Genomic DNA, 16,485 nt, shown 5'->3' with positions numbered 1-16,485 from the left:
TTTTGAAAACTGCTCAGATTGAGCCGAGATTAATTCTGTACTGACAAACATGTAGACCGTGGGATGATGCTCCAAATTCTGCTTTTCAGTGCTCTACTCTACACAACTACTTACATTTGGTCTCAAAATTTGAAGAAAATTCAACTGACCACCCAAAATCCCAAAATAAGTCGTCAAGCACAAAACTCGCACAGTATAGATTTATTCGCGAAATGAAGCACAATAATACAGCGATAATAAATGGCTGAACGTGGAACAAAAAAATAGATGACTTATAAGCTCGGCCAATCATAGCGCATATGACATGCATGCGGATGTGTGGACCAATGAAAGAGCTTGTTTCGAAGTCCTGTGGTTTTGTGGCCCTTTTCAAATCGACAGCGTGTGCGTTGGATTCAGCTTCAGGCTCCCTTATCTCGTCTGAAGCCCTGACTAAGCGCGTACGCAAAGCACGCACAATTGCCAAAACAACCGCGGGCCAAGCTAGCATCCGGAGCCGAAGCCGTGGTTTCGAGAAGGGTTTCAGAAAGATGTCGTCTACGCTTCTCAGGAAACTTCGTCCTGTGTGAAGGAAAGAAAGTTGCGAAGATCGGCTCGTTTTATGTTACATGAACACAACATAAATTAACTCCGAGCTAGTTAGGGAAAATAGTTATCGCTGGCAGGAGTTCGTTGGCCCAGCAGTGGTTAGGAAAAACATCATGATCATCGTGACATGTGAAAATGTGTATGCTTGGACGCCATGGACATGATGGATGATGACATGACAGCGACCTACAAACAAAAGACAAGACCTTCCGATCCAATTTCACCAGAAAGCACAGCGGCAGCTGCTGGTTGGAGTACCATGGATGTACTAGTGGAAGTTGAAGGTATTTAGGCAACATTTATTTCCAGAATAAGTTGTGCTTCAATTCGAAACAAAGCAGTTATAATCATTATTTTATTTTTATTTTGTCAAGTCATGAAGTTAAACAAAATGAAATGCTCCGATCTCTCAAATAAATGAAACGAAATCCGAGTCACGATCACATGATGAGGATACACATTTTGGTGATGAATCATGATGATGACACACATTGGTTTTAGTTATTTACTTAATACTTAAAATAATAACAAAAAACATACATCATATTCATACATGCACTGTTACAATAAGTAATTACAATTACATGTACAGACTACAGTATGAAAAACAAAAAAGCATTAAATATTCAATGCACTAGGCCGATTAAAAATTTACACGATTCAGGAAAAATTATATTGGCCCTTACTAAACTAAAACACCGAAGTGGAGGAAGGGCAAGGGTACATACACGTACCCCAAGACCCCCATACTAATCACGTGATGAAGTATGCTTGAATAATAATAAATAACATCCCCATCTTTATTAAAACTCTAGAGGCAAACAACCAGATTTCTTTGAGATGTGGTATTAAAATTCAAATTTTGTATTTAAACTAAGGGGAACAAGCCTAATTTTGTTTTCAAATAAGATGAGTAAACTAGGGCCTCATTTATTTGTATTTCTTTTCTTTTCAGTATGACGTGTCCGCTCTGGGTTAGTGCTATCAACACTTTTCGCTGACAATGAAGCGTGCAGGTAGTAGGAGAAACAAAGAAAGGCAGAAACTAATCTGAGAAAGCTAAAGTAGAACAAAAATTGAAGGTAAAAAAAATAACTTGTTCATTACTCTCGTCCACCAGAAGAAATACTGTGCGTAACCTTCTAACATTCTTTTCTTTTGTTTTAAGGAAAACGAGGGGAAAAAATCAAATGAATATATGGCAAACTGTTGGTATTTGTGAACAGGACCAGTATCCCCATTAAATAAAAAAAATCTATATATAAAATCTGTGTAAATTTTTGCAAGAATTTGCTACAAGATAATGAAAAGTTCAAAGTATTGGGTAAAAATGTCCTCTTTATATCAAAAGCTTTCCAGTGCTCTTTATCGTATGTTTTGTATGGATTGACCTTTAATAATTGGGCACAAGTTGACTAATGCATGCCACTTGGATAAGCATGAGAAATTCATACTGCCTAAATAAACTTTGGATTGGATGTGTACTACAATTAAGGAACAATGAGTTGATCTGCTGATTGCTTTTCTGTGTTGTTATTGTAATATTGTACCTTCACCAAAACTGTACGTGTTTGCTTTTCCTACAAATTGTTTTTATTTTGTGTACTGTCTGTTCAGTCATTGAGTATGCTTTTCTAATTCGCTTGTAGAAAGCGAGAATAGTGATGCCATTAGCAACGAGACAACTGAAGGTGAACCACGATCAAAAGGTTGCTACGCTCTGACACTGGTGATTCTGAAACGCCTCAGCTGAACGTGCTCCCGGTACAGTGTATCATGCAGATTGAAGAAGAAAGTATGTAAAGGAAAAGATCACACAGAAGATGTTCCTGTCAACAAATCAGTTTCCCCTGCACAGACCTATGCTTTTGTGCCAGTTGTGGAGTGGCTTCAAAGGACTCTGATGGGGATGTTTATTCTGATGATAACTAATTTAAACAAAATGTTGTCTGAATCATCATTTTCAATAGAAAAGTAGAAAAAACAAGAAGAGAATTCTGCACAAGTACAATGTGTAAAAAGTAAGCTTTTGCCTTACCAAAATATAAACCTTAAAAATAAATGTGCAACAATTTATTTGAGAATTGAATTAACCCATCAGTTACTGTGGTACCAGAAAGACAGTTTGGGAACTAGATTTATATTATTTTCATTCAATTTTGTAAAATCTTTATATCTTTGAAATTGTTAAAGGTCCTTGGGTGGATTTCACAGAGAGTTAGGACTAGTCTTATCTCAAGTTAGGACCAGTTACTCGTCCTAACTTAGGACTATCCATGTAATTTGTATATCTCCTAGGACTAGTCCCAAGTTAGGACTAGTCCTAACTCTTTGTGAAATCGACCCCTGTCACACCATGGCGTATCGCCTTATCCTATGCCGGCGTATAGGCCTACAGAAACTAGTTCGAGCATTTTAAAAGTCCAAGAGTGCCCAACTTCCCAGAATCGCATCCATAGCGTACTGAACGTATACAAAGCGTATGACTAATGAATTGATAGCGTATCACTAACTTAAAATGAAGTTATGTATGTTACAGGTGGATACGTGAGAATACGTCAAGACTTTTTGGGGATACGCCAGGCACAGGTTATGCGGCACATTTTATTATTGTTTTAAATTGAATTGTTTGGGGAATTAAAAGGGCCTTTTCAAGAGAGTAACATAATTCATCATAAAAACAATGAGTATTGTACTAGAAATGTGTCATTATGATATGAAGAGAAGAAATTAAAAAAATCTTAATGTGTGTCTCTTGTCAACAATATCCTTTTTTGTAAAGTTCATTCATAAAGCCTGTCTAAGCTCTGAAGACGTAGTAAATGACCAAAATGAGGCCCAGAAAATTTGTTAGTGACATTAATTTAAAACAATTGAAATAACTCAATTGGGGAAATGATTGATGTCCAGGGATGTTAAATAATTAATTAATTGAGATCTGGGAGAAAAGAGCTGAAAACCTGTAAATGAAAGCAAAATAAATAAGCTAAGAAACATGGGTGTTCTGAAATTAATTCTGTACTGAGAAACATGGGTGTTCTGAAGCAACTGGTTGAATCTAAGTGAGATCTGTGATGACTATTTTTGAAATCTGCTCAGATTGAGCTGAGATTCATTCTGTACTAAGAAACATGGGTGTTCTGAAGCTACCGGTTCAATCTAAAAGTGATCTGAGATGACCATTTTTGAAATCTGCTCAGATTGATCTGAGATTAATTCTGTACTAAGAAACATGGGTGTTCTGAAGCTACTGGTTGAATCTAAAAGAGATCTGAGGTGATCAATTTTTTCAAACTGCTCAGATTTATCTGAGATTAATTCTGTACTAAGAAACATGGGTGTTCTGAAGCTACTGGTTGAATCTAAAAGAGATCTCAGATGAACATTTTTGAAACCTGCTCAGATTGATCTGAGATTAATTCTGTACTGAGAAACATGGGTGTTCTGAAGCTACTGGTTGAATCATAGTGAGATCTGAGCTGAACATTTTTTAAATCTGCTCAGATTGATCTGAGATTAATTCTGTACTAAGAAACATGGGTGTTCTGAAGCTACTCGTTGATTCTAAGTGAGATCTGAGATAACCATTTGTGGAATCTGCTCAGATTGAGCTGAAATTAATTCTGTACTGAGAAACATGGGTGTTCTGAAGCTACTCGTTGATTCTAAGTGAGATCTGAGATGACTATTTTTGAAATCTGCTCAGATTGAGCTGAGAGAGAATTCTGTACTGAGAAACATGGGTGTAATGAAGCTACTCGTTGATTCTATGTGAGATCTGAGATGACTTTTTTTTAAATCTGCTCAGATTGATCTGAGATTAATTCTGTACTAAGAAACATGAATCTAAGCCAGATTTGAGATGACCATTTTTTAAATCTGCTCAGATTGAGCTGACATTAATTCTGTACTGAGAAACATGGGTGTTCTGAAGCTACTCGTTGAATCTAAGTGAGATCTGAGATGACCATTTTTGAAATCTGCTCAGATTGATCTGAGATTAATTCTGTACATGGGTGTTCTGAAGCTACTGGTTGAATCTAAAAGTGATCTGAGGTGATCAATTTTTTCAAACTGCCCAGATTTATCTGAGATTAATTCTGTACTGAGAAACATGGGTGTTCTGAAGCTACTCGTTGATTCTAAGTGAGATCTGAAAAAATAGTCATCTCAGATCTGGCTTAGATTTAATTTAACCAGTAGTGTCAAAACACCAATGTTTCATAGTACAGAATTAATTTCAGCTCAATCTGAGCAGATTTAAAAAATGATCATCTCAGATCTGGCTTAGATTCAACAAGTCACTTCAAAACACCCATGTTTCTTAGTACACAATAAATCTCCGCTCAATCTGAGCAATTTGAAAAAATGATCACCTCAGATCTCACTTAGATTCAACGAGTAACTTCAGAACACCCATGTTTTTTAGTACAGAATTAATCTCAGGTCAATTTGAAAAATTGATCATCTCAGATCTCATTTAGATTCAACCAGTAGCTTCAGAACACCCAGGTTTCTTAGTAAAGAATTAATCTTGGCTCAATCTGAGCAGATTTCGAAAATAATCATCTCAGATCTGGCTCAGATTTAATTTTACCAGTAGTGTCAAAACACCCATGTTTCTTAGTACAGAATTAATATCAGCTCAATCTGAGCAATTTGAAAAAATGATCATCTCAGATCTGGCTTAGATTCAACGAGTAACTTCAAAACACCAATGTTTCTTAGTACAGAATTAATCTCAGGTCACTTTAAACAATTAGAAAAATTGATCATCTCAGATCTCACTTAGATTCAACCAGTAGCTTCAGAACACCCATGGTTTTTAATACATAATTAATTTCAGCTCAATCTGAGCAGATTTAAAAATTGATCATTTCAGATCTGGCTTAGATTCAACCAGTAGCTTCAGAAATCTCAGCTCAATCAAAGCAATTTGAAAAAAAAATGATCATCTCAGAACTCACTTAGATTCAACGAGTAACCTCAGAACACCCATGTTTCTCAGTACAGAATTAATCTCAGATCAATCTGAGCAATTTGAAACAATGGTCATTTCAGATCTCACTTAGATGCAACCAGTAGCTTCAGAACACCCATGTTTCGTAGAACAGAATTAATTTCAGTTCAATGAGAGCAGATTTAAAAAATGATCATCTCAGATCTTACGTTGATTCAACGAGTAGCTTCAGAACACCCATGTTTCTTAGTACAGATTTGATCTCAGCTCAATCTGAGCAGATTTAAAAAATATCTCAGAACTCTGAGAATAATTTGAAGAGTTCTTTATCTACTTTCACTTTGAAGTGTTCTTATTATTGTATCACCCTGAGTTTGAACAAGCAGCTTCAGTACACTTAGTTGCTTTCGGATTTGCAATATTGGTTTCATAAAAGTTGAGCAAACTTAAAACATTTAGTTTCGTCACGCTTTCTTTGAAAACAAATGTACATACAATATTTTGATTTTAATGGCAGTGGACACTTCTAAAAATAATTATTAGCACGACCTTGACGACTAATTAAAACATTGAGAAAGACATTTCCAACATATTTGATTTTGAGACCTCAGATTTAGAGTTTGAGGTCTCGAAATCAAGCATCTAAAAAGCACACAACATCGTTTGACAAGGGTGTTTTTTCTTTTTCTTTCATAGTTATCTCGCACCTTCGACGACCAATTGAGTTCAAATTTGTACAGGTTTGTTAGTGTATGCATATTTTGAGATACAACAAGTGAGAAAACTGGTCAAAGACCAGGCTTCTCACTTTGAGCTCGATTGGTCGTCGGTGTTGCGAGATAACTATGAAAGAAATAAAACACCCTTGTCACACAGAGTTGTGTTCTTTCGGATGCTTGATTTTGAGATCTCAAATTCTAAACTTTAGGTCTCGAAATAATTTTCATCTATTGAGACGAAAATTTGTTTCAAAAACGTAAAAACCAGTTAGGGTAACTGCTTTCATGCTAAAACTGACAAAACGAAAATTATTTCTCAGAAACTACAGCACCTCAGTAAGTGATACTTTAAAGGAAGTTTTGTACTATCGTTACCTTTAAACCGGTGTAGGTTTAATCTGTGGACATTGTGTTTGTTTGTTTGTTTCTTTGGGAAAAAGGGACAAAGACCCATTAAGAAAAAAGAAAGAAAAAAAATTCCACCCCTTATACATTACTGATCTGCAAGATAACCTGTTAACTTGGTATTATATTTTAGCAGAACGGAACTAACCAGGTAAAACAGACATTTATAACTAAACTGATTAAGAAATATTACACCTGGATACATCGGTACTCTGAGAGCGTCCTGGCGAACGTCCTGCCTGGAAATACATACAAAAACATGTCAATTAAATAATTGCTAGAAAACCAATCAAACTGGCCTAGATAATGAGGTTTTAAAAACATGAACACCAGCTACAAATAGGTCTTGTTGGAGTATTTGCACAATACAACACTTGATTTGTAGACCACCATAAATTCTTGTTCCGTTAAGGAGGATGGACGAGCAAGTGTAGATTCGTGAATAGAATGTATGAGCCATTACATTGTAGTCGCGAATCTACGAGTAAATTCTCTGACTTAAACTATTTCCCCCATTGATTGTGTAACAGTTTCAATGAATTGGATCATCCCTATTGTAAGAACTCTAGTTAGACTATTTTCGTATACGTTGTGAAACGGCGATTGGCACATTTTAAAACTATTTTACCAAAATATTTAGGTATATTTTAGTGCTTGCAACAATATCAAGTACAAAGTCAGTTTGTTCAGCTAAAAATAAATTGTCATTTTTCTCAACTGGAAAATGTTTTTGTCAATTGAAAGATAACATTATATTCAGCTATGTTAGTGCTGCATTTCATGTTATGTTTCAGTTTGGAAAGACAGTATTTTTCTGAGTTGAACTACTATTAAAATTTGTAATGAATCCACACTCAACTGTAGATTCGCAACGAAGTGTAGATTTGTCAAAATAATCTACACTTTCAACAATAGAGTGACGTCACAGAAATAGTTTTTAAACGATGACCGACAAATTTGTGGATTTTGTTCTACAGAAAATTGCTTGCAAGGACTATTCAAATACAAGCAAAAGCATGATTTACATAGGTATGAACATGTATGTTAAATTAGTATAGGGGCAACTTCGAGTGGAGCTTGAAAGCAAGCCCAAAATTAATTGGTAATGTTGAGCAAATGTAATGGGGGTAAACTTTCACTACAGTTCATCTCCAGATCACGTGATCCATAAGGTAAAATTAGAGGTCAAAAGGTTAAACGTAAAAATGTTCCTACAAAAAAGTTAATGGCAGATTTGGAAAGCTTTTGCAATTTCCTTTCCAAAGACACCAATAGACCGATTGCGCTCCGTGCGTCACGCGACCTATAGTGGGTATTGGATGTAAACAAACACAGCGTACTGCATATAAACGTATGTTAAAAAGACTGTTGCGATTTTTGGCTCAAAAAAGAACCAAATTTTCGAAATCACTGAAAAAATATTCCGGAGTTTGTAACATGAGACCTTACTTACCGGTGGCTGAACAATGCCAGTAACTGGTAAAACACAGTCCACCAATAGGAAATTCCAAGATAATTTTCGCACAATGTCGTGTGTTTGTGCACGGAAAGTGTGGTTTTACAGTGCCCTCAATGTAATGATTTTGCTACCAATATTTTCAATAAAAATGTTATCAAGAAACTGCAAATCCCTTGATGTTCACCCTCCAAAAGTTTTATTAGAAGGGGTAGCGGTCAGCTATGAGTAGGACAACTTCGCGATCTCCCTATTGCAGCCCCGCCCATGCCGTGCACAACGCAAAACCCATGGCACGTGAGCTCGCTTAACCCTCAGTAATTTACGTAGTCTAACCATACTCTCAAAATAACCTCTTTTGTAGTAGAATACTGGGAACATCAAACAGCAAATGTGATTTAAATCATTGTCACAATATTCAACTTTATAAAACGGGCTCTGTTTATAGTTATAAAGTGTTATTAATTGAAAATACAGCCAATTATGGTCCATCGGTACGAGTCTTCCCATGTCTTTACTGTGAAGCTGTGTTTTTCTATACCCACTGTAGGGTCACGTGATCACATGTAAACATTGGTAGCGCAATCGGTCTTTTTGCAACCAATTTTACCGCCTTTGATTGGCAATTGGCATGGACACCGCAATTTCACCAGAGAATTAATGCTTATAAAAAATGTGTAACCAATGCAAAATTATTGGGTTTGAAAGTCATCATAGGGGCCTATTAATTTGCAGCACAAAACTGCCTAATTTGCCCAATCCAAGGCAACATATGCCCCTACATGTTATGCTCACAGTTTGTCAATTTAATTGTACAAACCGTTAATAAAACCGTTTCAAAGTATCACCTTTGCGTAAACGTTTGCTTTTTCTACTTGTATGTGTGTGTATAATATCGAATAATTTAGCTGGCCTTGGTCTCGGCCTTGGCCTCGGACACTGTGGCCTTGGCCTTGACCTTGGTCGCTGTGACTTGGTCTCGTTCTGATACGCGCAAGGTTTGCACAGTCTATTGCAAATTTGTTTTTGGACAGACTTATAAGTTGAGGACATTTTTCAATGCCCGATGTTTCACAACTTTTAGTGGATAGGACAGCTGGATTATAACCCAGATGTAGCATGCAAACCTGTATACAAAGAGGGACAGTTCTGGAAAACATGTCTAGTAAAATAACTTTTCAGGGGATATTGTATTAACCCCTGATTTGAGACCTTTGTCCTGTTGTACAAATGTAGCATACAAGAATGGACAGGCTGCCATGCTACCACCATAGCAAGTCATTATATTCAGCTCAATGGAAGGGAATCTGATCATACGTAACTCACAACTAAGGTTTTGCAAATCACAGTGCATGCACACATGACGACATTGAATCCTGGAACTAATTGTCAGAACCTTTGTTGTCTTTCCTATCTCAAGTCATAGTTTCATTGGGGCAACAGTATTTTGGAAAACAATTACTCAAAAAGGTCAAATTCTACCACAAGTGGGCAATGGAATTACTTTTTAAATATCGACATGTAGTGGCTTTTCAAATCGTGGTAAAGCAGTGATTTTATCATGGAGTAAAAAAGGATAAAAAACCCACACATTTTAAACTTGGATTATTTGGGGGTAGGAATCCCGATTGCTTTCAACTTAAGTTACAGGTACAAGTAATTACGCTTCTTAAAACTTCTTGGCAGCAAACTGCTTATATTTTCAAAGTGATATGATGTACAAATTTTTAAAGTGAAAACTGACAACAGTATGTTAAGACTTACCACTTGATTCTGTCTTTGTCGTTCTTCTAATTGGCTTTCCTGAAGTGCTTTGGCTAATGCCATATCTTCTTCTTCTTGATGTGATTGCTGATTAGAGGCTTGTTTTGACTGTTGATGGTCAGCCAATGACATTTGAATAGCACGAGCCATAGCTTCATCCTCAGACTGTTGGATTCAAATAAAGACATTTTAAAACAATTACATACATGTAGGCCTCAAATATCAATTCTGTTAGCTGCCATAATGTCATCTGCAAGCCAAGCATGTAAATTAAAATGATGGAATTAAATTTCCTGTGGACTAATTGTTTGGTGTGGTCAACTGTAACTTAGTTACTTGTACAGCTTGTTACCTCACTTAATTCTCACTAATGGCGCTCCTTGGTACATGTATTACAAAGACAGATGAATGTGCTACAACAATTGTGTTTTAAAGCTATTATGAATTGTGTGTAACGGCTTACATTTAGTTGTACTGTAAAGACACCATTTGTCAGATTGACATGAGATCGCAAGCTGTGGCCGAAATATGTTCTCATTTTCCCATGATAAAACATTCAGTTTATTAGGTAATAAATGTTGTGGACAATTCCAAGCAAACATGGACATGACACAAACAAATAAATTTTGTCTCACAACATTCTTTCCACTTGAAAGTTATAGTTAACGTATGAAAGGAAAATGCATTCTTGTTTTTTTTACACATTCCGTGCCATTTTGTACAAATTCAGCTCACGTTTGAACAGACCCTAAAAAGTGAGCACATTCAGGTGGGTTCTTCAAAGTTCAATATTTTCCCCCACAAAGATTCTTCCAGCAAAATTTAAATAATTGTGATTAGCAGCAGGTACAACTTTTTAAAATCCCGAATAAATTTTAATTTGTGTTTCTCATTTAAGCAATGTGTGAGTGTACTTGTGGGAGCTTAAACAGGGTGTAATGTGACTGACCGAGAGATGAAGTTATTTCAATTGCAAGAACAATCCACTGACTATCTTGATGGCATTTCAAAATATGCTTCTACCCTTATTACCAAGTCTGAAATGAGTAAAGAAATCAACACTCTAGTTGGTATATTTAATAATGAGTCATTAAAAAGTGTAATGCGACTAACCGGTAATGCGACTGACCATGCAATGTAATGCGACTGACCAAATCTGTTTTCAAGAGGAGGACGCTTAGAGTTCATCAAAGTTGGATATTTTGGTTATGAGTTAAAATAGAGGACAATATTACATGAATTAAGAGATCTGGGCTCTGCAGATGCCACTCATGCCCTTCCCACAATGCATTTTACCAAACCACATGCTGAAAACTATAATACATGTTGCCATTCCAATCTGTAACTTATAGTTTCATCATTTTTACAGAGTCTTAAAGCCATTTTTCCCTTTTTGGTACAGAAAAAAAAAAAAAGTTCACAGATTTACAAATAATTTACAGGGTTTACAGAAGGTAATGATGAAAGACTTCTCTTGAAATATTGTTCCATGAAATGCTTTACTTTTTTTAGAAAACATTAAAACAATATAAATTCTCGATAGCGAAAATTACGGATTTATTTTGAACACATGTCGATGACACGGTGAAACGTGCGGAAACAAGAATGGGTTTTCCCATTATTTTCTCCTGACTCCGATGACCGACTGAGCCTAAATTTTCACAGGTTTGTTATTTTATATATAAGTTGTGATACACGAAGTGTGGGCCTTTGGACAATACTGTTTACTGAAAGTGTCCAATGGCTTTAATGTTAACATTATTATGAAATAAAATAAAGAAAAGCAATATTTCTGAGAATTTTGAGTAGAAAAGTGAAGTAATGGCATTGAAATAATTTACTCTCCACAACCACACATTGTACCACTGTCTAGGGTTGAAAAAGCAAATGTTATGTTAACAAACTACATGTATAAGGATACAAGGATTTCAAGAAGAGCACAGAAAAATCTCACAAAAAGATGATGTCCTCTTGACACCATTTTCCTTGAGAAAGAAACACAATTAATACAAAATGCTGCCTTACAAATCAGGGTAGCAATGTATGGTCAGTGGTGTGTGGTGTAATATGCAGTGAAATGTATCCAGGTAAAGTCAATAAGGTTTGTGAATAAGAAGGTTTTTGGTGTTGTTGTACACTTTTTACATCACAAAACACATTGTTTGTTGCATTGAGGAACCTGTAATAACCAACCAAGGCCATTTTAAATTCACAGACCATTTTTAAACAATAACCCAAACTTTTAATTTTCAGGGACAAAATGTTTACTTATGTATGTAAGTCACTTTAAATCTGTGATTTCATTTTTGTTCCATTACATACACAGCCAGATATTTAACATTGTTAAATGCACAACTCTAACAAAAAATTGTTTAGTAAAGTGGGAAATAAAAATATTTCTGAAAAATGCAAACTTGCTTCTCTAAAAATACACATTGTAGCCTTGTTTCTATGACTTTTAAGATAAAAAGCTTGATTATTTTAGTAAAAACAAGTGAAATTAATTTATTTAATTTGTTGATAAGGAATTAACAAAATTTTGCCAAATTAGAACTCAGTTTGGGCTCCATTGGGCTTAGTTAAAGTGACTGCAAAAACTGTAATGCGACTGACCATGGTTTTACCATGTAAACCCAAAAGTTCAAGTTGCTGACTGTTTTTAAGTATCCTGTTGGATACTCATGTATAAGAGTTGTGTGTTTAATTTAGTAAAACTTTTGCAAGCTTTTTAAGTTTGAGGAAACTTTTGAATTGAGACAAGTGTATTTTTTACCATGTCCATTTTGTGTAATGCAACTAATTGCTTTTTACAAAGTTATAACATCCAGAGCACAAAGCCCACAGCATTTTTAATATCATCACTTAAAAGCCTTAGGTGTCAAGTACAAAATAGTCTATAAACTTAGTGGAAATAATATCTCGCATAGAAATACTAGCACCAAGATCAAGAAATGACACAGAAAAGTGTAATGCGACTGACCATGGAATTGCCCTTGTGGTTTATTACAACAGTTTTTGTATTTGGTAAAATATATCGCTAGCAACAAGGATGTCAAACAGATTTTTTGGCTGAATATGCAACTTTGCAGCTTTAGTGTATTGACCATCACTGTGGCACTACTTTCTGCAATCATAGTGCACAGTCTATGTATGCAGGTTTAAGAGTCAATCTGAGTTTATGTTATTAAACCACTTTCCAAGTGTGCAGCTATGTGTGCTAGTTTAGCTACTCTGACTAAAGTATATCCCCTTGCAAATAAGGAAAGGTTTGCAGTAATAACATGTAATGACTAATCTCTAAATGAGTTAGGGTGGTTCTGAAAAGAACTGTTGGTTTCAACTCATTGTTTCGATCAGTATGCTCTGATCATCTTCTAGAGAAAGCTGAAACCACTGGTTCTTTTCAGAACCACCCCAACCCATTTAGAGATAGTCATTTCATGGTGCTGCCGCAACCTTTCCATATCGTATTTCCACCATGCAAAGTTTCAAATCCTACCCTTGCAAAGACGCAATATTGCGGCAATACCCATCACAAAAGATGCTCATGGGGCAAAAAAACAGACAAATTAATGGTAGGAATTAATTATTTATGGATGGAAATAAGTATATAGAAAGCTACTACAGAACCTTAAAGAAAAAGAAACAGATCAACACTTATATGGGTAACAAGCTTGAGTGAACAACCATGTTTTGAGAGTTTCCTTAAAACTACTCACAGAAGATATGTTGCGAATATTATGAGGAATTTTCTTCAAAAAAAGAGGACCGGCATTAAAGAATGATGGATCCCCCGGGTATTGTGAGTGAGGACAAATAACAAGCAAGGACAAATCTAAAGATCCAAGGCTTAAGAATTATATTTTAGGACGAAACCTTGTAATGAATGCAAAACAAGAAAGACCAACTTAACAGTAATACGATAATAAAAAGGGACGGGAATTTATAATTGGAGTAATGTGTTGTCTGAGCTAATGAAACTATGCATGCTGCATTGTTTTTAAGTCTCTGTCGACGCTGTAACTGGGTAAGGTATCCGAGAATTACAAACATCAAACAAGATTGGGACCTAAGAGCATGCACAGGGTTTTGGAGGCAGAACGAGAGAGATATTTCCAAATAATTGGTACCTGACAGACTTACAAACATTAGAAATAAGCTTAAACAATGAAATTGTTGAATCAAATATTACCCCTAAACTGCATAAATGTGGAGATTTGAAATGAATCTTGATCCATTTTACAACTTGCACACAGACTGAATATGACAGTTCAGCTCTACTTGTGTTGCAAACGTCCGCACTACCTATCACTGTTACATGTGAACTTAATTGAACATTTATGACTTATGGTATGTGACGACCCGGAGTCAACCACAAATCTAACACAAAAATGACATACTCTAGCCTGTACAATGAGTGACACAAGCAGGTATTCTAGAATCTGATTTATTAATTAATTAATCTGAATCATCATGCAGTTCTCAATTTTGCACAGGGTAAGCTTTTAAATGATAATTGTTCCGCCCCGTTACCTGAGAAATTAGGGACTTTTCGTTTTCGACGACGGATGGTTCTGCGACGGTAAAGATGACATTTGGCATCATCTGCGCATGCGTCGGCTTTGAGGACGGTCGTCCCTCAATTTCTACGACAGTACTTGGGATGAATCTTCGTTGTGCTGAAAACGACAACGTTTAGCTGAACAACCGTCGCAGAACCATCCGTCGTCGGAAACGAAAAGTCCCTATTGATAATCCAAAGTGTTGTCGTGTATGTGTTGCAGAAACTGTGACCATACCATTGAAGTCTGAAATTGTACTAAGTGGAAAAATAAGAGTAAGAGGGGCCTTGCCAAAAGTAGCCATGCTTAAAGCTAATCCACAGTACTACAAAAAGTCTGCTGGTGTATTGTTGGCAGAACTTTGGTTAGTCCCAAAAGCCTAATCATACCCCTGCCTGTTATTAACCTGACACCGTCAAATCTTGTTTTATACAGGGGAACCAATGTGGCATGTGACCCAAGTGACATCCGACATAGCGGATGACTCGTCTTGCCAGCCTGCTGAGCTGGGGCCATCCCTCACAAAGTTATTGGACAGGAGTTCAGAGGGGTTGACGACTGCACAAAGTGACTCACTACAACATCTACTCCATTAACATCAAGGTGCTTTTACGGGTGAAGATGGGACAATAGGGAGAACTAAATAAGTGTATTATCAAATTGACATGGGTGATGCTCGACCTATAAAACATTCTCAAGCAAGATGTTTTTCGCCCTTCACACAGTCCCTGGGCATCACCTGTTGTAGTGGTCCAGAAAAAAAGATGTCACGTTAAGATTCTGTATTGACTATCGTGAACTGAACCAAGTCACCCAAAAAGATACCTATCCACATCCCTGCATAGATGAAAGCATAGATGCATTGGCCGCTTCATTTTGGTGTTCAACACTGGATTTGTGTCTGGGTATTGGCAGACTGATCAGCTCATCCAAATGACCGTGACAAGACAGCGTTCACTACGAGTGCTGGTCTGTATGAATTTAATGTTCTTCCCTTTGGGTTGTGTAATGCGCCAAGTACTTTTGAAAGATTAATGGAAGTGGAGGACTGCAGTCTTACCTGGATGATGTGATTTTATTATCTCAAACATTTGATGAACATATTGTTTGGCTGTCAACAGTATTTATTGCATTTCAGAACTCTGGGTTGAAACTGAAGCCGAAGAAGTGTTCTTTGACGCTCCGAGAGGTTCTGTATCTTGGGCATGTGGTGCCTCCTGATGGTATTTCAGCAGATCCAGAGAAGATTCCGAGAATACATGAGTGGCCTACCCCAAATTGCATGACTGACGTCAGAAGCTTTGTTGAACTCTGTTCGTACTACCGTGGTTGAGTTACTGACTGGGTTCGCCCATATTGCCACCCCTCTGCATAGACTTACACAGAAGGCTGCCAAGTTTATTTGGACTGTAGAGTGCGTAACGGCATTCCAAAATTTGAAAACAGTACTCACCACATCTCCAATTTAGGTTAACCCAGATGTCAATAAGAGTTTCATTCTAGACACAGACGCAAGTGATAGAGGTATAGGAGCTGTGTTGTCACAGGTACACGATGGTAAGGAGAGAGTTAATTGTTACGCTAGCCGAACCCTTAGCAAAGCTGAACGTCGATACAGATCTGCATCATTGGATTTGTTTCAAGCTAAATACCCTGGAGCTGAGACTGTACTTCTAGGTGACTTTAACAGACTTGACACGGATTTGGTTTGCCGCCTCACTGGGTTGGTGCAAGATGTAAATACCACTACAAGAGACCAGTCTATCTACGATAAATACATGTGTAATGACTAACATCCAACAGCACTATAAGGAACCGCTGTCAACTTCACCCATCGGTAGAAGTGATCACAATACAGTGCTTTGGCGTCCGATTATCTACACAAAGAAGATAAATACCATTCGCAAAAAGTTGTTTGGCCAATAAGGGATTCTGATAAAAGATCTGTTGGCCAGTGGATCTCCACCTTTGAATGGACTGGCGCTAACGATGCGGTTACTACGAACACCAAAACCACTGAGTTTACAGTAC

The 16,485-nt window shown here is 36.7% G+C and overlaps 1 protein-coding gene across 1 annotated transcript in view; it reads right to left on the bottom strand.

Moving 5' to 3' along the window:
* Positions 1-929: 929 nt before the first annotated feature.
* Positions 930-16,485, bottom strand: part of LOC139936032 (AN1-type zinc finger protein 2A-like) — a 91,104-nt gene continuing 75,548 nt past the window's right edge. The window contains exons 8-9 of the mRNA XM_071930742.1: positions 9,893-10,057; positions 930-6,911 (exon numbers count right to left, since the gene is read on the bottom strand). Coding sequence (XP_071786843.1) covers positions 6,852-6,911; positions 9,893-10,057 — 225 coding nt within the window. The 3' untranslated portion in view covers positions 930-6,851. The remainder of the gene's footprint in view (positions 6,912-9,892; positions 10,058-16,485) is intronic.

This window comes from Asterias amurensis, chromosome 4, assembly GCF_032118995.1.
Source record: "Asterias amurensis chromosome 4, ASM3211899v1".
NCBI classification, from domain to species: Eukaryota; Metazoa; Echinodermata; class Asteroidea; order Forcipulatida; family Asteriidae; genus Asterias; species Asterias amurensis.
This window is presented reverse-complemented; position numbering and strand designations above follow the sequence as displayed.